The following is a 24,514-nucleotide window of genomic DNA, read 5'->3' on the forward strand; positions in this document are numbered from 1 at the left end:
TATGAACGTCTGCCGCTGCGTTAAGTCTAATTTAGTTTGGTATCTTCTCAGGGGAGAGGTTGGCTCTCATCTGTACGTGGCTGCCGAGCGCCAGGCACACCAGTGGCACTGTATAAATAACAGTGATCATAAAGAGCTGACAACACCTGCTGGTTTTGAATCGGCAACAAGTGATAATCCTGCGAGCAGCTAAATGGGACTTTGGGATTGCGGGTATTGGCCTGGGTAACTGGCTCCTTGGTTTGATTATGTGTTTGTGTTTTCCCATTTCTTTTTTGCCTGTGAAATGCCTCAGGGAGCCACTATGGGAACAGGAATGACCCAAAATCTGTTGGTCTTTCATCACGTCAGCTCCTCATCTGTTTCTTTTTTTCTTCTCCCCGGCCCCATTTGCGATGCTTTCAGGCAAATGTACCTTATGGAAAGCCCAAAGGGAAATAATAAAAATATTCCAGCACTTGAGGGGCTGCAAAGGGTCCCCTGTCCTGCAAAAACCCGGCCCCGTCAGTAGGTCCATTTACTCGTATCAATAAAACCAAACGTGGGTGCGTTTGCTTGAAGGGTCGGAGGCCTGATTAATTCTAGCATAGGACCAAATTGCGATGCTTCCCTGAAAATAATCCCTGCCAACAGGGCTTGGGATTGGGCACGTGCGTCGGTTTATTCCGGAGCTGGTCTGAGGCAATAAGATGCTGTCGCTGCGTGCGTGCATGAGCACCGTCCCTTTGTGGAAGGCATCACCGCCGCTAAACCGCAGCTGAAGGTGGGGATGCTAAAGTCCTCCGTGGGTTTGCGAGGAGTTAAACAGCAGGACCGTCACCCCAACCCCGCATGGGTTCCTACAGTTCCCTGCAAACTATTGCCCTAGCTAATTAAGCAGGTATTTCCCTAATTAGGAAACACTTCTGCTTTCAGTGGGTTGTTTTTTTTTTTCTATTGCTCAGTGTTTCTTCTCCTCCTTGTTGCTGTTTTGGGTCTTTTTTTTTTTTTTTTTTAAATAGAATGATTTTGCCCCTGTGGCTCCGTCTCCGCTCAGGTCACCTCTCCAGGAGCACGTCTCCTTTGGAAAGCACTAAGTGCAGGTTAGGAGGGTCATAAGTCGCATAACCCCCTTGAGGGAAGTTTGGCTTTAGCCAGCCATGAAATAGCAACTCTTCCGCTGCAGAGGGGAAGGTGAGGCTGGGGAAAAGGGGGGTAATTTTATTATTATTATCATCGCTTGACCTCCCAACCCAGCGCTCGGAGCTGTCTCTCGTTAAGGAGTGTGCAAACAGCCTCTGCAAGCACCAGAGACCCGCTAGACCGATCCATCCTGCCAGTTATCAGCCCCCAAAACGCCCTGTCAGCCGCTGCTCCCTCCTCAGGGATCCCCTCGATGTGACAACGGGGACGGAGGGGACCCGCAAACACCCAAGGCTGGGATGCGAAGGCGAGGATGGAGGCGTTTGGGTGGGCTGGAAAATCTCTGCGTTCAGCTTTACACCCTGCCTGGGCTATTTGTTGCGGTCTGTGCCTCTAGAAGTTATTTCGAGGGCCAAAGCAATGAAAAACTTGCTCTTTCCCTATTTTTTTCCACCATCCAAGCAACTAAATACCCCAAGACCATAAAGCTAAAACACAGTCAACTGCAAAAACACATTAATACCCCTTCTCCCCTTCCAAGGCTTTTAAAAACTTTTCTGAATTAACCTTAGCAAAGGTGGAAAATGTCTGAAAGAGGCAGAGGGGGAGAATGCTCATACGGCTCCTTGTGATTTTACGGGAGAAACCAAAGCTGCTCAGTATTACCCAAATTTACCCAAACGCTGCTCGACCCTGTCCCCTCCGGCCGCGACACGGAGTCTGGAGCGGCCGGTGAAAGCGAGGGGACCGGCAGCAGGTTTGGGCATTAACTGGGGGACTTTTCCGAGCACCCGTTGCCAGGTTTGCCGTCCCCTACCCCTCTCCACGGGATGCTCGGGGCATTTCTCCCCGCCACCGCATCCTGACAGCGCAAGGCCGATATCCCGGGGAAAGGGAAAAAAAAAAAAAATAAAAAATAAAATAAATCCATCAAAGCCTATTAGTTAAATTGCTCTGTGCAAACCTAATTGACCACGAGGGATCTCCTAGACAAGCAGGCCGTAAATCGCGATTTTAACAGCGGCAGGGGGAAGGAAAGAGGAGAGGGGGGGGAAGGACAGAGAGGGAAGAAAGTTTGCGATTGCTGGGGATCATTTTAGGCGACTGCCTGGCTGGAGGCTGCGGAGAAAGGAGGGCTGATCTGCAGCATATGGTGCAAAGAGCCGGTGCTGGGGGTGGAAGAATAAAAACCCCGAAGGCCGCAGATCCTAAGGAGCTATTTATTCCTCCCCCTGCAGATGTACATTAATGCAGGAGGAGTAGGGGGAGCAGATCTTTGGGTTGGAGAAAGAGAAACAGCGCTCCTTCCTTTTAACATGCTGTTGTCTGGCTTGATCTTGTCACTCCAAAGGGACCCATTCAGAGGTATTCATGCATCTGCCTCGGGGGGACAATGGGACCTTAGTTTATAAACTGTCTGTCCAGTTGCCTGCGGCCTTTAGTCCTTTTGTTTTCGCTTCTCTTAATAAACTTTTTGGGGGAGTTCATCAATACGCTTGAATAGCTGATGTTCTCATTCTCAGAGAGGGGAATAACAGAAGGTCTCGAAGGTTTTTTTTTTTTTTTTAATAGGGGTGGGGGTGGGTTTTTTCCCCCTTAAAGGGGAACCGAGGCTTGAAAAGCATCAGAATAAACCCTTTAAAAAAAAAAAAAAATCTGAATCAACCCCAAACAAAACCTCTATTCAAGAGAGATGGAGAAACGCGCAACATTTAATTGCCCCCCCCTCCCGAAAGCAATTTTCGTCCTGCCGACAGAATTAAGACGATCTCCGACTAATTTTGCAGCTCTCAAAATATTTTGGGTAGGGGGATTGGGAAGGAATTTCGGAGACCAGGCTCATTTCCAGGGGATTTAGGCCTGAAAGCTGGCTCTAACCTTTCCCCCTCCGTTCCCCCCCATTCCCCCTTCCCCCGGCAATTGCAGAAATCACAGCCCAGCAGCTATATTCCCCGCACACACTCCCAAATCGCAGGGAATGTCCCCAAACCGAAGTCGCTGGCCCGGCCCGGCCCCTCGGGCAGCCCGCCGAGCCCTCCCCTTCCCCGGCGCCTCCTTTGTAGCCGAGCCCGGAGGCGGGGGGGTGCGGAGATGCCCCTGTTCCTAAGGCACAGCCCCCTCCCCGTGCCGGCTCCTTCTCTCCTCCCTTGATTTCTCTTTTAAGGCGTTTATTTTCCTGGCAGCCCCCTTCTCCCGCCCCGCGAAGCCGAGGGAGCCCCGCTGCAGCCCGGCGCGGAGGCGATGCTGGGCTGCCCCCCTCCCCACCTCTCCTTCCCGAGGCAGCCCCCCACCAACCGCTCTCCCCAGTGACTCCAGTTCAGCGTTTTAAGGCCCTAATGAGTGTTGACAAGTTTAATGAGTTTGTTTTAAAGAGGAAAAAACTGGTCAAGTCGAGATTTCCGAGTCAAATCCATTAGGAGATCCCATTCAAACCCCTCCTGACAGCTCCGCCGCTCTCACACTTCACCAGCCAGCGCAGGGCCGGGCTGCTGTGTGAACCCCATCCCCCTGCCCCACCGCGGGGACCCCCCAGCCCCTCCGCGGGGACCCCCCCAGCCCCTCCGCGGGGCTGGGGACGCGGGGAGCCGGGGGTGAGCAGCCCGTCCCCGGCGCCTCTTGCAGGGACGGACCCCGGGATGGAGGATGGGGCCCCGGGATGGAGGATGAGGCCCCCCGGGGAGGGGGGCGAGCCTCGGGGCTGTCCCCTGAAGAGGAGGGAGGGGGCTCATTCCCCCGGGGAGGGTAGGGAACCCCCTAAACCCGCCCGACGGGGCAAGGACCGAGAGCACCCGGCGGCCAAACGGAACCATCCAGCCACGCAGTAACCTCGCGTTTCTATAGGAAATTTCATTAAACGCCCCGCTTCCCCCCCCCCCCCCCCCGTCTCCCCCCAACCTTCATATAAGCAAACAGCCCTGTGAAGCCGAGGTGGAGGTCACGTTAAGTCATGCAGTCTGACTTGGTGAACTTTGAGCTGGGTGATTAGGAGGGGGGTTCTCCTTTTTCAATTTCTGCACTTCCTAGGTCTCTCCATTGTTCCAATTCCAAACAGCTGCTGGTGCTAATCTTTCGGTTATTTGCAATCAGGAGGAAGAAATACCCACACCCTAGAGTGCTCCGATATTAGCCAGCGGAGCAAAGAGACCCTTGGAAGCTGGGGAGATGGAGGAAAACAAAACAGACCCAAGTTATTGAACTCAGTTTGACTCTGAGCCTTTCAGGTACCTCTCAATCCCAAATCCGCGCCGGCAGAAAGCCATGGAAATCAGGCTTACAGGTACCACCACAGCACTTAAGGCCAGACCTGATTTTTTTTTCTTTTTTTTTTTTTCCTCCCAAAGGTTAAACTCCTCCATCCACTCAAAGTCTGGCCAGGGCGGGAGGGGAGGGAGGGAAAATACCAACCGAGGGCGAGCTGGGAGGAAAAGAAGCGGCCACAAAAGCCCAGTTGGAGGCAAACCTGGAGAGCTACGCCCAGGAGGGTTTTGCTCGAGCTGGCTCTGAAGGATGCTTTTTTTTTTTTAAAAAAAAAACTATTATTAAGAAGGGATGGAGAAACTGAAGGGTTGAAGGAACCTGCAGTTTCCCTCGTACAAAAGAAACCATCCTACTTCCATGTGGGAAGGTGGCGAGGCACGGGAGTGCTCTGCCCCATACGGGTGGGTCGGAGGTCCCCTTCTAACTCATTTATTTCCCTAATAAATCGGGCGATGGGTGCCCGGTAACGATGGGTGCCTACCTTGAGGCATCCCGAAGGAGAGAAGGCAATCCCCCCTCGCTTCCCAGCCAGCAGAAACAGCACCAACAACTCAAACCTTTGCCAAAAGCCTTCAAAACCGGGCTCCGAAAATTGCTGGGGTGGCCCCACGCGTGTCCAGGCCGGGAATAAACCTCCGTTTTCTCGGGGTTATTAATATGCTGCCCTGGCGCTGCCGGGGGGAGCCCATTAGGCCTTGCTGGTCTTACCCAGCCCCTGCCTGGCCCGCAGCCCTCTCACCAGCAACGCGGAGCCTTTATTGGTTTACTTAGGTGTTAATCCCTTAACAATCAAGTTGTCTGACCATGGAGCCCCGTCTCTATTCTTGTTTACATCTAATTACGGGGCTGAAATGCCACTTCCCTTCCCACCCACACCCCCCCAAGCCTTCAACCCAACTTTCCTTTCACCCCCTTTCAGCAGGTAAAGCCCCTGCTCCCGGGGAGGCAATTGAAGATAATTACGGCAGCGGTGGCTCGGCAGCAGCTCGGGCTCTGCCGGGCGCAGATGGCTGGGAAAAAGGAGGCTGGCGGGGGGAAAAAGGGGGTCTGGGCACCAAAAAACCTGTGTGTCCCCCCCCGTAGCACAGCCCACCCTTCTGTCCCGCATCCAGCCCCACGCCGGCGGGGCTCCGGTCCCGAAAATCGGCAGATGAAAGGAAGAGCTCTCGCATCCCGGTGTCCCAAGCATCTCAGAGCTTCCCTTAATTCAATTAAACCTCGTAACTCCAGGAAACCAGCGGAGATCCACCCGAGCAAGGCAGTAGCCGGGACTAACAAAGGACCTTTCTTTCCAGAGGGTGCGGGGACCCCGGTGTCATCCCTGCCCGGCGACTCCTGCCTCCGCGGGGTTAACGATCCTGCGAGCTCTGGGACTGCAGCTCGGCTTAGATAGCGTCTCAGCCCTGGGGCAATTCCTCTAAATCAATTTTCAAAACAATCAGTTTAGGGGCTTTTAATTAAGCTTTAAACCAGTGGTTAAAAATAGCAGTTTACTTCTTTGGGATGCAAACTAGGCTAGCGTAAAAATAAATCAGAGAGACGGGCCCGCTGCCTTTTGGGATTCAGGGAGACGTAGATTATATACGTCCCAAGATTACCAGGATTTTTTTTTTTTTTTTCTTTCTTCTAATTCTCATTCTCTCTCGCAGCAGCTGCTCTTTCCCTGCCAGACAGGGAACTGTCCGTAGGGCCGCAAAGCCGGGGGATGCCGCGCCGCTCTCCCAAAGCAAGGCAAAATTTGGGGCGAGGAAACCTCGCCAGCCCGGTCCTAGGCCAGGGTCCCGCTGCGAACAGCAGGTTGCCCGCCTTTTTCTATATATCACGAAGGGGAAAAAAAAAATAAATAAAAATAAAAGCAAATAAACTCTCCGGCTGGGCTTATTGCACGGAGGAAAAGCCCAGCCAGACCCCGAGCCCGGAGGGCTGCAAACCCAGCCTGCTCTCCGCAAAGATGAATTTCGCTTAAGAGATGAATTTAGGCTCCTTTTGTGCCTTTGTAGTTTAAATCGGATCCTCCAGGTTCTTCCCACCTCCCCGCCACCCTCTTCCTTTGTTTAATACTTTTATAATTACAGCGAAAGGGATGCTGGCAGGGCCCGGCCCGAAACACACGCTCCACACCTTTAAAGCCCTTAAGCTGGAGCAGGTTTTTGGCTCCCCAGCCTCAGCCGGGAAGCAGATGCTTAAACGCAGCTCTCGCACCAAAAGCAGCTCTTTAAAGGGACCACTGCGTTAGGTTGATTAAAGAGTAATTAAGGGCGGTGGGACTCCTTTGGTACCGCTTCTAGGACTCTCCCAACCCGGAGGATTTCTCCCTAGGTGACCCAGATAAATTACAGATAGGGCTGGAATAACTTTTGTCCACGACGGGCCGGGATGAGCCTGGACCGCAAATCCCGGCTCAGCAGTGGCTAATGAGGCAGTCATGCAAAACGCAGCCAGTTAAACCTGAAAAGCAGCGGCGTGGGGTGACTTCTCCTCCCTGCCAGACCCGCGGGGGCTCCGCAGAAAGGGGTTCCCCCCCCCCCGATCCCTCGCAGCCCCTCATTCGCAGCCCTTCTTGCGGGGCCGAGCCCGGGGAGCCGGGCTCCTCGGCCAAACGCGCAGCCGAGACCTTGAACCAGTTTATTCCCAGTTTAGAGAGAAACCCGGGGTCTGGCCGCCGGGCTTTTGCCCCATCTCCGTGCTGTAGCAGCGCGTTGGGGGGGTTCCCCATGCCCTGTGCCCCCCAAACTTTGGGGGGAGACGATCGTGGGGTACCACCAGCTTGGGGAGGGGTGCTGCGACCAGCCCGGGGAGGACGCGCAGGTCGGCGGGGTGGGGACCCCGCACCATCCCGGCCCTGTCCCCAAGAAGCGGGGCTGGGGTTTTTCCTCCTTTTTTTCCCCTCTGCCAGCGGGAGGAAAGACCCAAATTCCCCGTGGGGAAGATGGAGAAGAGCTTTTAAAAAAAATAAATCTCACCACGAGGGAAGACACAAGGGGAGGAAAAAAATAATGGGGGGTCGGAGGGCGAGTGGGAGCTTTCCCCGATCAACCTGCTCTTGGGCGGGGAGGGAGAAAAACCTTTCCGCAGTTGGATTAATTCCCCCCCAAACTCTCTCCTTCCCTTTCCCCGCTACTTTCAAGGACTTGCTGCTGCTGCTTTTCCTCCGCTCCTTCCCTGAGCATCCCCCCCCCCCCCCCAGCGCCTTCCCCCCCTTTAGATCTCAGCGTGTTTGCTCTTGACTTCATCCACTAAGTCAATAGTTTGGAGATGCCCTCATCCTCAGAGGCCCGAGCCCCCGTGTCCCCTCCCTGTTTTCTCCTGCGGATAATGGCAGCCTTTTGTCGTGTAATCAAGCTCCCGAGGGGTTGGGAGACAGATATAGATTCTTGGCATTTGTCGGTGAAAATGAAAGCTGGATTAGGCAGAGGCGGCTGCACACTCCATGGTAAAGGACAACAACTATTCCCCCATTGAAAGTCCCATTCTGGTTTGGTTATTTTATCTTTAAAAGTTGTTTGTATTTCTAAAGTGGCTATTGATGCACTTAGAAAGTGTAGCAAGCTGTAAAGCCTCGCTTCAAATGAAAGGCGGACAAAAAAAAGAGGAGGTTAAGGGGAGAAAACAGAGTGAGAAAAAAATACCGTCAGAAAAGGAGGGGGGAGAGAGGAGGGGGGGGGTGGCAAAAGAGTTAAAAAGATCAAATTCAGCCTGGGTAAAGTTTAAAATCGCAGAGAAAAGTCACGAAGTCACAGCAGCCGGGAGAGGAGCGAGGGCGCGGGGGTTTCGGCTCCGCTTTTTCCCTTCCCTGCCCGGCCGCCCGCCTCGCCGGGCAAAACCCATCGCAATATTCAGGTCTCCCGGAGCGCACTCAGCTGGCGGGGGGGTGATGGGGGTAGTTTTTTCTCCGCGGGGGACACTTGACTCTTTGCAAGCGAACTCCAAACCCGACCAGCTTTCTGCTCGGCGCTGAACTTATTTTATTCTTTAGCAATTGATCGCAACCACCACCCTATTTTGCGCCTTGACAGAGATTTGCTGCGACGCTTTTGCCAAGCAGAAATGGGCAAGGTTGCCCATCTCTGCACTATTAACCTTTGAGCATTTTCCCTTGAGAAGCACGGAGCTTTTAACATTATATATATAATTTTCCCCCAAACATCTCTTGGCTTTAACCATCTTGGATCCCCTCGTCCTTCAGATGCGTCTTAATCGGGGGCTGTACGATCTCCCCCTCTTTCCATGCCCCCCTCCAGTGAATAGGGGGTGGCAAAATTGGGTTATTTTGTTTGTTTGTTTTAAAAAACCCTACATTTGTTACCCCCCGCCCCAAACTTTTCTCCTCCTTTTGCTGGAGTTTCAGGAATGGAAATTGCAGCTTACCCGCTGCGAGCATATTCAGCCGCCCGCACAAGGGAGGGTTTGTGGCTGGAAGGAGATTAAGGGGAAAACTCCAGGAAAAAGAAACAGAGCAACAAGGTACAAACCAAATAGTCACATTCTCAAAAAAAAAAAAAAAAAAAAAAAAAAGAAGAGAAAAAAAAAAGCAGCTTCAAATAGCTCAATTTGCTGCTATTTAGCATCAAACAGGCATGTTCTCGAGAAGTGGGGGAAGAATTTAACAAGAATTAAGTTACTGCACGGAAATCGCGAATCCCTCTGGAAAACGCCAGCTTTTTCCCAAATAGGCGCGGCCATCCGTGGGTTTGTACATCTAGTCCTTTAAAACCCCCGGCAGCTCCGGCTATCTGCTCTCTCCTGGATAATTTACACCACAGAAAGGCTGGGGGCTATTAATCCCGGCCCCCCCAGCCCCCATTCCTATTCATGTCAGTGTTTCTTTCTTTTTCCGAGCAATCAAATGTGCCGGAGACAATTGTAGCGAATTTAAACATGACTGTCCCCTGAATATCCCTCGACATCGAAGTGTCCTTTGTACCTTCACCCTCTCCTTTTAGAGACGTTTATACATTGAAAAATGCAAAATAATGCAGCCAGTGGATCTCTATTAAAGCGCAAGACGAGGCTCTGGTTGGATTGATTTTTCACAAGGGGGGGGGGGGGGAATCTTTACGAAGTTGTTTAACAGTGGGAAGTTTCACGGACGATTTAAGGACCCTTCTTCTAACTTTAAGCAAGGAGAAAACCACCCGAGTATTTTTAACTCCACTTGGAGGGGAGTTGCTCAAAAGCAGCAATCCTGTCGAGTCAACTTTCCTCCCTCTCCTTTAATTCCCAATAAAAATGCAAATCAATTCGTCCCCATAATGGGAATGAAAAAAATAAATAAATAAATGCATGCGAGAATTGCGGTCGCTCCGGACTTTCCCTTCCACTCCAGATTGGGATGCAAACGGAAACGACGGGAATGGAAAAGAAATTCCCTTGGAAAACGGCACAAGAACATTTTTTCGGACCCCCCCTTCCCTCCCCTGGCTTTGGGGACCGCAGTTTCTTAACTGGCTCCCCCCCCCCCCCCCCGCCTTTCTCTCCTTTAAAGATGCCACCAGGTCACTTTGATCCGCGGTCTTTAGGGTCTCCGGACAAAGGCGGCAGTGAAGGCTGAAGGCTGCCGGGTGCCCCCCCCCCCGCTGCCCGCACCTCGCCCGGGAGGGAGCCCCGCCGGCAGCCCTGCCCTCAGCCCCGCTCCCCAGGGTCAGGCAGAGTGCTGCCTTCCAATTTTAGCAACAGCAACAAAAAAAAAGAAAAAAAAAAAAAAAAAACCAACAAGAGAAGAGTGAAAACCAAGAAGGGTTTTTCCTCCCTCTTCCAGAGAGCGAGCGAGCCCGGGGGCAGGGACAGCCAGCTTGGAGGGGAGAGCGGGTGTAAAAATAGTCTTGCGCTTCCCCTGCCTCCGCCGAGCCCCCCCGAAACCTCCCTCGGGGCTGCGCAGCATCCCCCCGTGGGCAGCATCCCTCCGTGGGGCTGCCGAGCATCCCTCCGTGGGCAGCATCCCTCCGTGGGCAGCATCCCCCCGTGGGCCCCATTCCTCCGTGGGCAGCATCCCTCCGTGGGGCTGCCGAGCATCCCTCTGTGGGCAGCATCCCTCCGTGGGCAGCATCCCTCCGTGGGGCTGCCGAGCATCCCTCCGTGGGGCTGCATCCCTCCGTGGGCAGCATCCCTCCGTGGGGCTGCCGAGCATCCCCCCGTGGGGCCGCATCCCTCCGTGGGGCTGCCGAGCATCCCTCCGTGGGCCGCATCCCTCCGTGGGGCTGCCGAGCATCCCCCCGTGGGCAGCATCCCCCCGTGGGGCCGCATCCCTCCGTGGGGCTGCCGAGCATCCCCCCGTGGGCAGCATCCCTCCGTGGGGCCGCATCCCTCCGTGGGGCTGCCGAGCATCCCTCCGTGGGCTGCCTCCCTCCGTGCCTCCCCGCCTCTCCCAGCCCACCTCTGGCGGGGCAGGGCAGCGGGGGGGCCGAGCAGCCGTAGGAAAAGGCAGCCCCCCTCCTTGAACCCCAGCTTTCCCCCCCCAAAAACCCTCTTTTTTTCCCACGTTGGCAGGTGGAGGTGCGAGGGGAGCCCCCCTCGGGTGGGATGCTGCTGAGGGGAGGGAAACCATTTCTCGCCTCACTTGCCCTCTCTACAAGGAGACTTGCATAATCTTTTAAAAGTTATTTCTTAATTATTTTTTCATTTTAAGCCAGCACTTTTGCTCCTCTCCCTCCACTCGAGCCCCAAACCCCCCAGGAGCCCCAGAGCTGCGCAGCCCGGCCGGGGACCGCAGCCGCTCACAAAATGGATGAGCTAAGATGTCTCCCCAGCTACGGACTTCATGAATGAGCGACCCCCTTCCCCCTCTCCCTCCCCATCTCCGGCTATAGATTGATAGATATAGATATATTTCATGAATGAGCCGAGGGTCCTCCCCGCCTCCCCCCTGCCCTGGCTATCCCTGCAGAGCCCATAAACAGCAACGGCCCTTTACAACAATTCATCACAGGACCCAGAGCCATCCAAGCAAGTAATGTGTAGCCTCAGATCTAGTATGTCCCACAAGACAGAGCGCCTGCTAATTAATAGACAGTGATTCCTGCAAGCAGCCCTAGCAGTCTGTAATATGATGAACTTCCTTTGTACCGGTGTCACCACAAATGTTTCTGATAAGGAAAAGCATCCAAGGATCAAAGACTATAAGCTTCTCAATTTCCTCAAGCTGCCTCTACTTTTCCTCACCTACTTTTTTCTTTTCCCCCCTCCCCTCTCCCCTTCCCAGCCCCTCCAAGGAGATGCAACCCGTCCAAGGAGATGCAAACCCCCTCCAAGGAGATGCAACCCCCTCCAAGGAGATGCAAACCCCCTCCAAGGAGATGCAACCCCTCCAAGGAGATGCAAACCCCCTCCAAGGAGATGCAACCCCTCCTAGGAGATGCAACCCCTCCAAGGAGATGCAAACCCCCTCCAAGGAGATGCAACCCCTCCAAGGAGATGCAACCCCTCCAAGGAGACGCAACCCCTCCTAGGAGATGCAACCCCCTCCAAGGAGATGCAACCCGTCCAAGGAGATGCAAACCCCCTCCAAGGAGATGCAACCCCCTCCAAGGAGATGCAACCCCTCCAAGGAGATGCAACCCCCCCTCCAAGGAGATGCAACCCCTCCTAGGAGATGCAACCCCTCCAAGGAGATGCAAACCCCCTCCAAGGAGATGCAACCCCTCCAAGGAGATGCAACCCCTCCAAGGAGACGCAACCCCTCCTAGGAGATGCAACCCCCTCCAAGGAGATGCAACCCGTCCAAGGAGATGCAAACCCCCTCCAAGGAGATGCAACCCCCTCCAAGGAGATGCAACCCCTCCAAGGAGATGCAACCCCCCTCCAAGGAGATGCAACCCCTCCTAGGAGATGCAACCCCTCCAAGGAGATGCAAACCCCCTCCAAGGAGATGCAACCCCTCCAAGGAGATGCAACCCGTCCAAGGAGATGCAAACCCCCTCCAAGGAGATGCAACCCCTCCAAGGAGACGCAACCCCTCCTAGGAGATGCAACCCCCTCCAAGGAGATGCAACCCCTCCAAGGAGATGCAACCCCCTCCAGGGAGATGCAACCCTCCCTCTCCCTTCCGACAGCCCTGAGGCCCGCTCAAGTGCAGGGGGCACTCGCAGACCGTGCCCCCAAAATACCATCAGCATCACTTGCACCTTCATATTCTACCTTAAAAAAAAAAAAAAAAAAAGCACTCCGACTCTGGTCCTCGCCCTGCCCCGCACCTCCTCATCTCTTCCCCACTTCTCCCCAACTCCGGGTGACAAATGTCTTTATAAACAGGCATTAGCTGACATCTAATTTCTTTTGTGGTAAGATCATGCAAAGTGCGAGCGCAGGGGCGAGCCCTCCCGAGCGAGTTCCATCCCCGGGGCGGGATGAGCCGGGAAGGAGGAGGGGGTTTTGGGGAAGGGGGAGATGCCGGCAGATTGGGGGGGGGATGCAGCAAAGCCGCATCCCCATCCCAACCTCCCCTCCCTCCGTGAGCTGCACCTGCGCTTCCCAACTCCTTCATTTCTTGTTTTTAGCCTGGGGGGGGGGGGGGGGGGGGGGGGAGAAGGAGCCCCCCAGCCCCGCGCCCCGGGGGCTCTGCTTGCTCCACCTGCATCTGCACGGCTGCCGGGAGCGGGAAGCGGTGCCCGGCCGGGCAGCAGCGGCTCCCACCCGGGGAACGCGGGGCTTCCCCTCCCCGGCCCGGAGCCCGCGCTGCTTCCCGGCCTGGGACCCCCCAGCATCTTCTTGCCTCCAAAAAAACCCTCAAAAAACCCAGAGCCCAAAGCGGAGTGAAGTTCAGATTAAATTAAAAAAAAAAAAAAAAAAAAAAAAGGCAAAAGCCAGCGGTGGAGAGGAGAGTAATGTGGCAGCTGATTGAAATGGACTTTTTCTTTTTTTAAGAATAGTCTCTATAAATATATAATATCTCCAAAGCTCAGGTCTTAAGAGGGTCCCTTATTTGCTTATTTCTTTTGTAGCAAACGTAATTTTCAGAAAGATACTTCCCCCCCCGCCTTACCCTAATGCTCGAGTAAGTACCTTACAGCTTTAAGGCTAGTGTTATATGTGCTTTAAAATCCTGCCATGTAAATTCCCCTGAAAAATTTGGAAAGCTTCTCGGGGGGGCTGGGGGGGGGAACTGGGAGAGGGGGAGGGGGAGAAAGGGGAGGTTAATCCGGGTTTAATGCTATGATGCAGTCACAGGACCAGGGCTAGGCTGATTGTGTTATCTCTTCCCAACATTTGGGTCTCCCATATTTCACCCAGCCAAATAGCTGCGAGAAAAAAGTGCGTATGGAGGCACTCCTGACGCCTCAGGAAAATATGTTATTAATATCTAAATAACTTCCCAATACTGTCTCTAAATCTCCCCTTCACCACTCCAGATGATGAATTCGTTTGAAGTGTTCTCCCGTCTCATCTTTTCAGTGTCTCTCTCTCTCTCTCCCTTTTTTTATAACCAGGCTTATTTCAAACTGGTAAATATCTAATTCCTTTAACCACACTGCAGACACGTCTCTCCCCTCTTATATACAACTCTCATTTGGAGACATCCACATATACATGTCTCTATAAAAGGCCCCAACACGGCCTTAAACTACTTCTTTAAATTATTTGGGGGGTTAAGAGCGGGGGGGATGAGTTGTTTCCGACGGAGCCCTGCGCACCCCTGGGCCCCGCCGCTCCCTCGGCCCCTGCCCCGCTGACGGCCGAAACCCCGCATGAGGAGGAGACCTGGCAGCTCCCTTCCCCCCCTCCTCTATCGCGGCTCCCATCTCCCCCGCATCGCCCCGTATCCGCCTCCCACCCCCCAGTACCCCGCAATCTACCGTTCCAGTTACAGACCATAACGCGCATTGCCCCTCCGAGCGAGCCCCGGGCACCAGCCGCCGCTCCCCCTGCCGCTCTTCCCCCCCCGTTTCCCCCGCTCCACACTTGAACCTATTCTTCTCCCCCCAAGAAGGGGGGGGGGATGATGTAAAAAAAGAAAAAAAACCCCAAACAAACCCTGGATCACAAACATCTCCCTTATATTATTTCACTTCCTACTGTATAATTGAACCTCTCTCCCCGCATCCTTGTCTTAAGTTTGTTTTTTAAGACGTCTTGTATTAGATTATACTCGTTTATTCCCCCTTCCAACCTTATCTCTCCTCCTCTCTTCTCTCCTTCCCGTCACACTTGATTTAGGAAGGAGTTTATCTTGCAAACATTTGCCTACTTTGTTTATGTAGACCAGGTTCTGCAGCTACTTGTTCCCAAAAGCCACTGTTTGCCTTTGTAATTGTTATCTGTGTTTATTGTTGTACCTCATTTGTCTCAGCTTTTTTTGTGACATGTAAGCTCCGTGTGTGCTCACATCCAGCCCCCCCTTCTCCCTCTCCCTGCTTTTTTTTTTTTCCCCTCCTTTTCCCTCCTCTCTCTCCCTGAAATATGCACAGAATAACTCAGCCTAAAGCCAATGAATTGCTTGACACTACCCTATCTCTTTCCTGCCCCCCATTATTAGAGCTGATCCCACTCGCAACACTCACAAATCCCGCCTGGTCTCTGTTTGATTAGATTGCCAACCTTTCGTAATCCCTTGATTTGATGAAGTGTCTGTTCCCCCCCACTCCATCTCCCTTCTAAACATACATTTACAGAGAAAGCGCTTGTTGGTTTTAAATCGATGCAGATTGTTTGCTGATAAATTGACTCCGTATCCCCTCTTTCCCCCCACCCCGGCTTGGGAAACAAAGCCCTTTTCCAGGTGTGGGGGGCTCCCCCCTTCTTTTTCCCCTATCCCTTCCCTCCCCCGAGCCTAATTAAATTGGGCAGGACCTTGTAAACCCAGTCCAAGCAGCTTCCTCCTGTCTCCAGCCCCCCCCAAACCCTACATAAGCGGCAGTGCCTGCTACCAAATTAAGTCGTTATCACCTCCAAATGTCCAAATCTGCCCCCCAACTGCTCTTCGCACCTGTACGCCTTTCCCACCTCCAAGAAAAACAAATCCCGCCGCTATCCCCGGCTTTCCCACTCGGCTTTCCCCATCCCACGCCGCCACGGGGCGGGTCTCGAAGGAAAACCGGGCGGTGGCAGAAACTCCGTGCAATAAAGCGGAGTTCGGAGAAATAAAACAGGGGAGAAAATGAATTCAAAAGCTGTTTTCACCCCAGATACAACCCGCTGGGTCCCCTGCGAGCGGCGCCCCGGCCCCGAGCATCCTCCCCTGCGGCCCGGCGCGGTGCAGGGGCAGGACCGGTTGCTCCCACCCGCGGCCGCGGGGGGACACGGAGCGGGGGGAGCCGCTCCGTTCCTCCGGTGCGGGCTGACCGCCTTCCCCGTAACCCCGCGGCCCCCCTCACCCCCGTCTGCTCGCAGTTAGCACCCCGCCAGGATGAGGCCTCGCCCCTGCTCCTCGCTGAGCACCTTCCCCAGCACCCCCTTAGATTTGGGGGTCCCCAAATTATCCCCCCCCCCATCCCCTCGGATCCGCGGGGTGCGGGAGAACAAGCGCATCACCCACGCGTGACCCTCCCTAATAAACCCCACCAGTCATAATAAATAACAACAACCCCAAATAATAATAACTCGGTCTTAACAAGGATAAAAAAAAAAAATAAAAAAAAATAAAGTGAAGCCTCATGAATATATGCCCAGGGCTAGCTGGAGTGAGCCGTTTAAAGATGAAAGTGCAAAGAAATAAAGGCTCAATTTAATCTGCCTTAAAACCCTTCAACTTAACGTTTGTGCTGGGAACTCAGAGAGTGAGTACTGATTGGGGATAAATACATTTCTTAGCATGCCTTGGAGCTATTACACCCTTCTCCAACACAGCTCCCTATTCAACAGCCACAGTTTTCATTACCAGCTCTAATAAGTCTTAACATTATTAAATGCCAAGCAGACGATAGAAAGAAACAGGCGCAGGGTGGAAGCTTTCTTTAACACTTAAAAAGAGAGAGCATTTAGGGCTGTCTTCCTCCGGCTCCCCGCAAGGAGAACCCGCAAATGGAGCAAAGGCGTTTGTCAGGAGGAAAAAGGCCAAAACAAAGTTTTCCCCTCTCTCCCCCCATCCGCAATAATTAAAAAAAAATTGCATTTAAAAAAAAAAAAACCAAAAACCCCAAAAACCCAACCCAAACCCACACACCCACGCGGTAAAAGCAGAGCTGGAGAACAAGTGTCAGGAGTACGTTAGTATTTTTATTTTTATTGCAAGCCTCCCAGGAAAATTGGTAGGGTGGGGGGAGAGAGGTCTCGAAAAAGCATTATTATTCCCGAGCAAAAAAAAATAAAAGGAAAAAAATACACAGCTCACACTGACCGCCTCGGAGTGTTTTACAAGTCGAATCATCAATTAGCTTAATTGGGGCCATTAAAACTTTTCCAGACGTGAAAATATACATTGACAGCGGTAAAGTTGGGGTTTGGGTTTTCTTTAATTATTGGTTTTTTTCATTGCGCTCGATCTTGTGGCGATCGCGGCGGCGCTCGGATCCAACCCGCGGCGTCTGCGGTTGCTGCTCCCCCCTCCCCAAACCCCAAAGCAGAGCTTTTTCTTTTTTTTTTTTGGGGGGGGGGGGTGATTTCTCCGCAAATCTACGGAGTCAGGAGAGGGGAAAAAAACCCCCAAAACCTGATAAATGGGGGTTTATCTCCAGGGACGGGAGCGGAGGCTGCGCGCTCGGAGGGAGCCGGCGCTCCGCGGCTCCGGCATCGGGGATTTGCCCGAACGAGCCCTGAGCGCGAACGGACCGGTTCCCCCAAGAACCGGGGGCTCGGGTTTTGTTTGTCCGCGATATTACCCACGAAGGAAGAAGAGAGCGGTTTGGTTTGCTTATTGACACGCACTTCTGCACGTTATTAAGGAAGAAAAAGCCTCCAGCTCCTTCGCTCTTTTTTTTTTTTTTTTTTTTTTTAATTTTAGGGGTGGTGATGGGGAAAACACGCACGGAGAAGGGGAAAAATAAAAATCATTCCGCAGTTTAAAAATCATAGATTTTTTTTTTCAAACGACGAGGCTGAAATAAAATAAATCTTAAACCCAAACAGCTCTTCCCCCCCCCCCCCCCCCCCAAATAAAATTAAAACCACCCCAAAGTGATGGGGGGAGCTTTTCGCGGACACAATAGCCCCGATTTGCAAATGAGCATCGCCTGTTTCCAAATCACAAGCAACATTTTGCAACGTCCAACGGCTATCCTTTTTCCAACAGACGGTCCTATAATATTACAAAACTATCTAACAGCAGGGAGTTTTGAATAATTTATCTCCCTTTCTTCCCTTCCTTGGCCCTTTGTCCCAACTTTTTCTCCTCCTTGCAGAATTTTGAATGAGAATAGACAAGCCCTCCCTCCCCCATCCCTTTACTCCATTTTTAAGGCAGCCTAGGGTTTTTCCCCCTTTCCCCCCCCCTTTCTTTTTTTTTTTTTCTTCCTTTTTCTTTTTTTTTTCTTCTTCTACTGTTTGCTTTTGTGGTCAGGAATCTTTTGCTTATAAAGCTTCAATAGACTTGAAGGTCTTTGTAAGTGAAGTTCATCTTCAAGGTTGGAAAAAAAAAAAAAAAAAAGGATCGGATCCTTAAAGAAACCCCTTTTGTGCACCTTCATTTAAAACTCCCAGGAACGTTTGATGGTGACACGGAGAAGCTTTTTTCTGCCCCAAATTCCCCCCACTTCGATATTTCCCCGCTCACCCGCATTGTCCCAAAATGGGGAAAACTTTGTAGCTAGTGAGAAACTTTGTAAGCGATTCCCCCTGCTCCCCCCACCCGGACTGGGGACCCTCTCCGTACAGCAAATGACTCTCGCCCCATTCCCTCTGGGCCCGACACCGATGATATCGCAAATCCCCCGAAACTCCAAGCGACTCAACCCCGAGAGGCCTGGGCCATCGCCATTTTGCCACCAATTTTGGAGAAAAATAGCAAAACCCAATTTCCTGAAGCCCACCCCCAAGACTTGTATAATTGCTGTTTCCCCCCCAAAAAGCGCTGAGCTCTGCGACGCAAGAAAATCATTTTCTGCCTAAACCGACACAGCAGCTCCTCCCTCCCGTTGCTTAAAACTTCCCCATCGTTGCAAATGCCCTCGTTGATAAATCTCAATTATGCCCTCTCAAAATGCCATCTTTCCCCCTTTTTTGGGGGGGGAAGGGGAACCATCACCCCCCCGAGCTTGCCAAAAATAAAATCACAAGCGCTGCAATGGCCGGCTCCAGCCGTGCCTCGTCCCCCACCCCACATTTACAGCACAGGAGCTTTAAAAAGTTTAATTTTTCCTCCCATGAGAGGAAAGCGCCAACCGTGGGAGATGGTAACAGGCCCCCCTGCTCTCCCCCCACCGGCCTGGCCGCAAGCCCTTCATCAGAAATGCCAGATTCCTTTTTCCTGATTTTATTTAGGGGGGCAGACCCCTGTTTCCTCCCATCCGAGGACCCCCCATCTCCCCTTGGCGCTTCCCCGGCGCCGGTGGCTCTGCGGCAGCCCAGCGCAGCGCCGATCCCGGCTTCTCTAATTGATATTGATTGGCCAAATCGGTCAACTGTCAGCCAGAGTTTCAGGGGACCACTTAGAGAGCAGGAGAGAAATCTGTTTAACAAATTCATTTAGGAATCAGAGATGCCTCCCCCCCAGCCATCTCCTTTCCCCCTTTATAAATAATTGATCCAGAGCAAACCACCACCAACTCTTCCTCCTGGGAAAGCATCCTCAGCCCGAGGGGCTGGGTACCACCTTCCCCTCCCAGGGCCCTGCATCACACCCTCGACCCTGCCGTCAGTCATTTTCGGAAAGGACAAACGCAAGAGGCTCCGGAGCCATCCCCTCTCTTACTCTTGGTAGGGAGGGACGTGTCCCCTCGCCCAAACGTCCCCTCCAGCCCGGCCCCGGGGCACGCACGGCCGCCTTTACCTTTGTCGCCCAGGATGCCATCTATGCTGTGCTTGGCCTTCTTCTCCCCGTCTTCCTCCTTCTTGTCACAGTCCTCCTCTTCCTCTTTCTTCCCGAATTTGATGCGTAGCACACGGCTAATCGAACTCACTAAACCTCAGACAGTCAAAGACAAGAAGGCAAGTATAAGCTGCCTGGGAAGGCAAGGTGGGAGACGGCTGGGAAAACCCAAGCCGGAGCTGCGCGACTCGGGCAGGAGGCCTTGCACACACACGAAGGGCATCTGCACCCCCTTTTCCCAGGGGTACGCACCTGCCCCATCCTCCGTGCCCTCCGAAACACCCCTGGGTTTGCCCCCGCCATCGCACCGAGCCGCCAAGCTGGACGCCCAAAGTTGGACGCGCTCATCGCCATCCCACCGAAACACCCGGCACGAGCAGCACCCGATTGTGCGCAACGCCCCACGGAGCACCCCAGCCGGTGCAGCACCCCGGCTTGCGCACCCCCGGGGCTACCACCTGCTTTGTGAGAGGGAAAAGGCCTCCCAGTACCCAGCTTTCACCCCAGCCCCAAATGGGACCCTCAGCTTGGCTTCAGAGCTGGGCCCTGTCCTGCTTTGGGGGAGATGGGCCCCGCAGAGAAGGCTCAGCCCCCCAGAACAGAGGGGAACTCTCAGCCAGGCCCCAAAAGCTCACACGTCCCTGCAGCCCCAGGGCTGGGGTGCGGAGTCGCTTTCCACGGGCGATGGGGATCCCTGGCTGATGGAAACGCAGCTCTGCAGCCCCCACCGAGCAAGCGAGTCCCAGCGGGGCGCCCGGGTCCCCTTCAACCCTGGCTTTGGGCTCTGCCTCCGTGCACGCTCCCTCCACGCCGGGAGCCCCCCTGCTTTCAAGGGAATTGGAATAAGTCGGGAAAATTGGTTTATTTGTGTTTGTTTTTCCAGCAGACCGCAGCGCGGCCAGGGCACAGCCCCCCCTCGCCTGGTGTTTATTTGCTGCTGTGGCTTTGCTTGGGGTGATTTTTTTTTCCCCGTGCCCTATCAAAGCAAAGGCCGAGAGGATGTTTGTAGCCCCTGGAAACAGTTTTGGTGGCGATAATCATTTCCCTCCATCTTCCAGCGCATATCGGGGTGTCCTTCTTGCCAAGCTGCCTTCTCACCTGAGGGCACGGTGCTCCGGTCGCAGTGCCCGTCCTTCAGGAGCCTGTCTCGGATCTCCCAGCTAAACATCCCGGGGTTTTCCCGTTTGTATTCCTCGATTTTCTTCTCCACGTCAGGAGTAGCGACCTGCTTTTGTGATCAAGGGACACCGGTGCGTGCCCGCGTGTGCAGAGAGAGGGAAGGGGAGAGAAAAAAGCACTTTTAATTGAAAAGAAAAGCTGTTCAGCTCAGTTCAATCCTCCTCGCCCTGGCTGCTAGTTTTGGGGTTAAGAATGAGGATTTGAAGGGGGAAAAGGAGGAAAATAAAGTTGGGGAAAGGCCCTCCTCTCCCAAATGTTGGCCTCCCTAAAAGCAGAATCTCTGGGGGCCAAGGAGATGAGCCGGGGTGGGCTTATCCTGAGCCCCGGGGGGAAGGAGGCAGCAAGGGGGTGCAGGGGATGCTTTTTGGGGGGGTTTATATACACCCAGCAATTTATTATTCCCCAAAACACCCCGGCTTGCCTCTTCCCCACACACCGGGGCCGAAGCGAATGCTTGAACGCGCACCACTTGTTGCACATGGGGAAAAAAAAAAAAATCACTTTAATTTATTCATAGCCTTCAACTCCGCACTGATTTTTACCCATCTGAGCCCGCAAATTGTGGCTTTATTAAAGCCCCTTCCCCTCCTCCCCCTTTTCCCCCTGAAAAACTTATACACCCCCAAAAAAATCTTAATTTTTTGTAACGTAAGGAGGGTGGTTTCGCGCGGCTCCCGCATTGCACTCACCCTGGGCTTGCTGCCTCCGATGGCTCCGGGACGGATGGAGCCCGTCTCCTGGTACCGGCAGAGGATTTTGGAGACGCAGCCGTGGGAGACGCGCAGCTGGCGGGAGATCACGCAGGGCCGGATCCCGTGGTGAGCCATCTCCACGATTTTATGACGGATGTGGTTGGGCAGCGGTCGCCCGTTGATGAACACCCCTCCGAGCTGGTTCACCCTGCCCTGGCCCAGCGGGGTGGAAACTGGAAAGCAAGGGGAAAAATAAAAACAAAACCCCAACACCAAAACCCCAACACCACCACCACCACCCCAACACCACCACCACCCCAACACCACTACCACCACCCCAACACCACCACCACCCCAACACCACCACCACCACCCCAACACCACCACCACCACCCCAACACCACCACCACCACCCCAACACCACCAAGGAGGGGGAAAGTTAAAAGAAGACAAACCCCCAGCAAAACGGGGTTCAGCATCTCTCCCCGCACCTTCGGCATCTCTCTTTTAAATCTCTTTAAAAATTTGAATTTTTAAAAGAAGGGAGAAGCCTCCCGCCCATCCCGGACCTCGGTGTTTGTCTCCGCATCCCGGGGAAGATTTTTCCCATCGATGGAGGGAAAAATAAAAGCAGCCCGTGACCCGCATGCCCACCACCCCGCTCCCCGGGCTGGCCGCTCTCTTTCTGTCCCTATATCGATATTTTTGGCATTTCACACCTATGTTTTAAATCATACCCGACGTTTTAAATACGGACAGATTTCAAACCGCATGGCAAAGCCCCCCAAAACTTCCCATTCCCCCCCCAAAAAGCGCACGCCGCATCTCGCTTCAAATTACGGAGCTACCTGCTTTCTAACAAACTTTTGGAAATAACCTCTTTAAATACCCTCGAGGGGCTTTTGGGGGGTTATTTTGGGGGTTTGGTGGGGGTTTGTCGAGCGGTTTGGGGAGGTGCGGAGCGGGTGCGGAGCGGGTGCGGAGCGGGTGCGGATCCCCCGCGGCCGCGCCGCTTCCCCGCCACCTTGCGCGGCGCATCCCCGCCCGGAGCAGGGGAGCAGCAGCTCCCTGAGCCCCCTCCCCGATTTGTTTAATATCTCGCAATGTAGATCTTGCAGATTAATACGATTTCACAGGCTGGAAATTAAAAAGAAAAAGGAAAAAAAAAAAAGCACGGGGCGGGGGGGGAGAACTCAGCTGGGTAATTTGCAGAAAGGCTGGAGGGGGCGAGGGACAGGGAAGGCGAGGGGGGTGATTTTTCTCTTTATACAAAGAAAAGTCGATTCCAGAAATTGCCTCGCGATTTAACAAGAATCATGCACCACTAATTCCAAGTCACTTGGCCAGCACTCCCTGGATATATCATTATCGACAGATAACACTCGAGTGGCCAATTTTACATTCAAGAGGTACTAAAACCGCCGGCCGCTCTCTCTTTTCATTATTCCCAGTCATGTTGTGCAAATATTGTTGTAATCCTTTGATCCTTTCCCTTGCCGTCTGTTTTACTTCATTTGCTACAGAAAAGCACTTCAACAAATCCCCCCAGCTTGTATGTTTTGCAGCCTGCGTGGTTTTCCACAGGTTTGAGTTTCGCCACTTGATCACGGTCAGGATGAAATTTTCCTGTTTAATAAATGCGGGGAGAGGGGGCCCGCTCTAATTTTACCCCCCCCACAACTTTTTTTTTTTTTTTTTTGTCTCTGTGTGCTTAGAAATAATAACCCCGTCACACAAAGAAAAAGCAGATGATGGGGACAGTTGATGCGCTGCGAGGTGGCGATGTCACTTAGCGAGGTGACAGCTCCCAAGTCCCCCCCTCCCCTCGCCAGCCCCGGCCAAGGACACCTCGGTTCCCCACAGCAGCGCCTACCAGTTTGGGTTGGGTTGGGTTTTTTTCTTATTTTCCCCCAGAAAAGTTGAAAACAATCAATTTGGTTGCTTTTCCCCACCTTTTCGGGGAGATTAAATCGTCGGGATATTTGCGGGTTTTAAAAAACAAAACAAAACCAAACCAAAAAACCAAACGCAAACTAGGAGAACCTGCCCCAAAAAATCTGCGGGATGCGTGAAACTACTTTAAATAAGGGGGGAGAAAGAAAAAAAAAAAAACCAAAAAGCCCCAAGCCGGTAATTTCGCGGGGCCGGAGCGGCTCCAGCGGGAAGGAGCAAAACAGCGGGGAGAAGCTGGGGTGTTCGGGGCCCCCCCGGCGGCGCAGTTCGGCTGCATCCCCCCCCCAGCGGCCCCCGGCTATAGCGAGGTGCCGGGGCAGGAGCGGTGTGGAGAGGTGCCGTCCCAGACCTACCTTCCAGGGGGAAGCCTGTGCGAGGGTAGTTTTGCCCCGGAGCCGGGCGCATCATCCGAGGCACCGTCCCGGGGAGAGCTGCCATGGTAAAGGGGAGGGGGGGTCGGGGCGGCGGAGAGGGTCCGGTCCAAACCGGGGGGGGACCCCTTGGCCCCGGGAGAGCCGAGAGAGCCGGGGCTGGGGGGCTGCGGGGCCGCCTCTCCTCGGAGCCGAAGCGCTTCGCTCTTCCAGCCCGCGGCTGCAAAACAAGGGAGAAATCTTTGCTCCAAGGGGGAAAAAAAAAAAAAAAAAAAAAAATTAAAAATAATAATAAGGAGGGGTGGGAAAAAGAAGGGGAATCACCCACCAGAAATTCCTCTTAAAGTTTTAGGCTATGTCACCGCCGGCCTGAGCGGGCGCTCCGGAGGAATGTAAGCCCGACTGCCGGGAGCGGCAGACACATCCAAAGTTGCCTCGGTGCTGGGCTGGGCTTAGGGCTGCGGGGGGGGGGGGGGGGGAGCCGCGTTCCCCCCCTTATTTTGTTGTTGCTTTTTTTTTTTTTTTTTTTAAGTGGTGGCTGCCTGTCGCTTAAGGGATGCTGGTGCCGGGGGGGGGGGGCCGGGAGGAGGAGGGGGTGTCAGATGGAGGGTTTGGAAGTTGTTAAAGCGCCGAAGTTGGGGCGGCGGGGAGGCCGAGCGGGCTGTGATAGGCTCCGGCGCCTTTCTTTTATCCAGGGCCGGGGCAGGGGGTACCGCGGCGGGGCCGAGGGACCAATAAGAACCAGCAGCTTCCCAGCGCGCAGGCAGAGCCGCGGGCTCGCCTTATTTTTTTTTTTTTTTTAAGATGTTATTATTCATTACCAGGCTTGGCTTCCTTTTGATGGAAAGCTGGGGTCCCCCTCCCCCGGTTTGTAAATATGTCGGGGTGAAAGGAGCGAGGAGAAAGTTGAGGAAAGGTTTGGGGTTGGGTTTTTTTGTTGCCTGAGAAAGTTAGGCGCGCTTGGAGCATCCGTGCGGGTCCCGGCGGGGTAAAGGCGGCCCGGGGCGGGGTGGGGGGGCTGATCCCGGCCTGGGGGCTGCAGCGGG

General features: G+C 53.7%; 1 protein-coding gene across 1 annotated transcript in view; it reads right to left on the reverse strand.

The window, feature by feature from the left end:
- The window catches only part of PAX7 (paired box 7), a gene marked incomplete at its 3' end in the record, with an annotated part of 102,782 nt that extends 78,928 nt beyond the window's left edge, over positions 1-23,854 (reverse strand). The window contains exons 1-5 of the mRNA XM_082328866.1: positions 23,797-23,854; positions 23,451-23,688; positions 21,142-21,377; positions 20,372-20,501; positions 19,235-19,363 (exon numbers count right to left, since the gene is read on the reverse strand). Coding sequence (XP_082184992.1) covers positions 19,235-19,363; positions 20,372-20,501; positions 21,142-21,377; positions 23,451-23,535 — 580 coding nt within the window. The 5' untranslated portion in view covers positions 23,536-23,688; positions 23,797-23,854. The remainder of the gene's footprint in view (positions 1-19,234; positions 19,364-20,371; positions 20,502-21,141; positions 21,378-23,450; positions 23,689-23,796) is intronic.
- Positions 23,855-24,514: the final 660 nt, after the last annotated feature.

The sequence above is a fragment of the Platalea leucorodia genome (assembly GCF_965183815.1).
Source record: "Platalea leucorodia genome assembly, chromosome: 17".
In the NCBI taxonomy this organism is placed as follows: Eukaryota; Metazoa; Chordata; class Aves; order Pelecaniformes; family Threskiornithidae; genus Platalea; species Platalea leucorodia.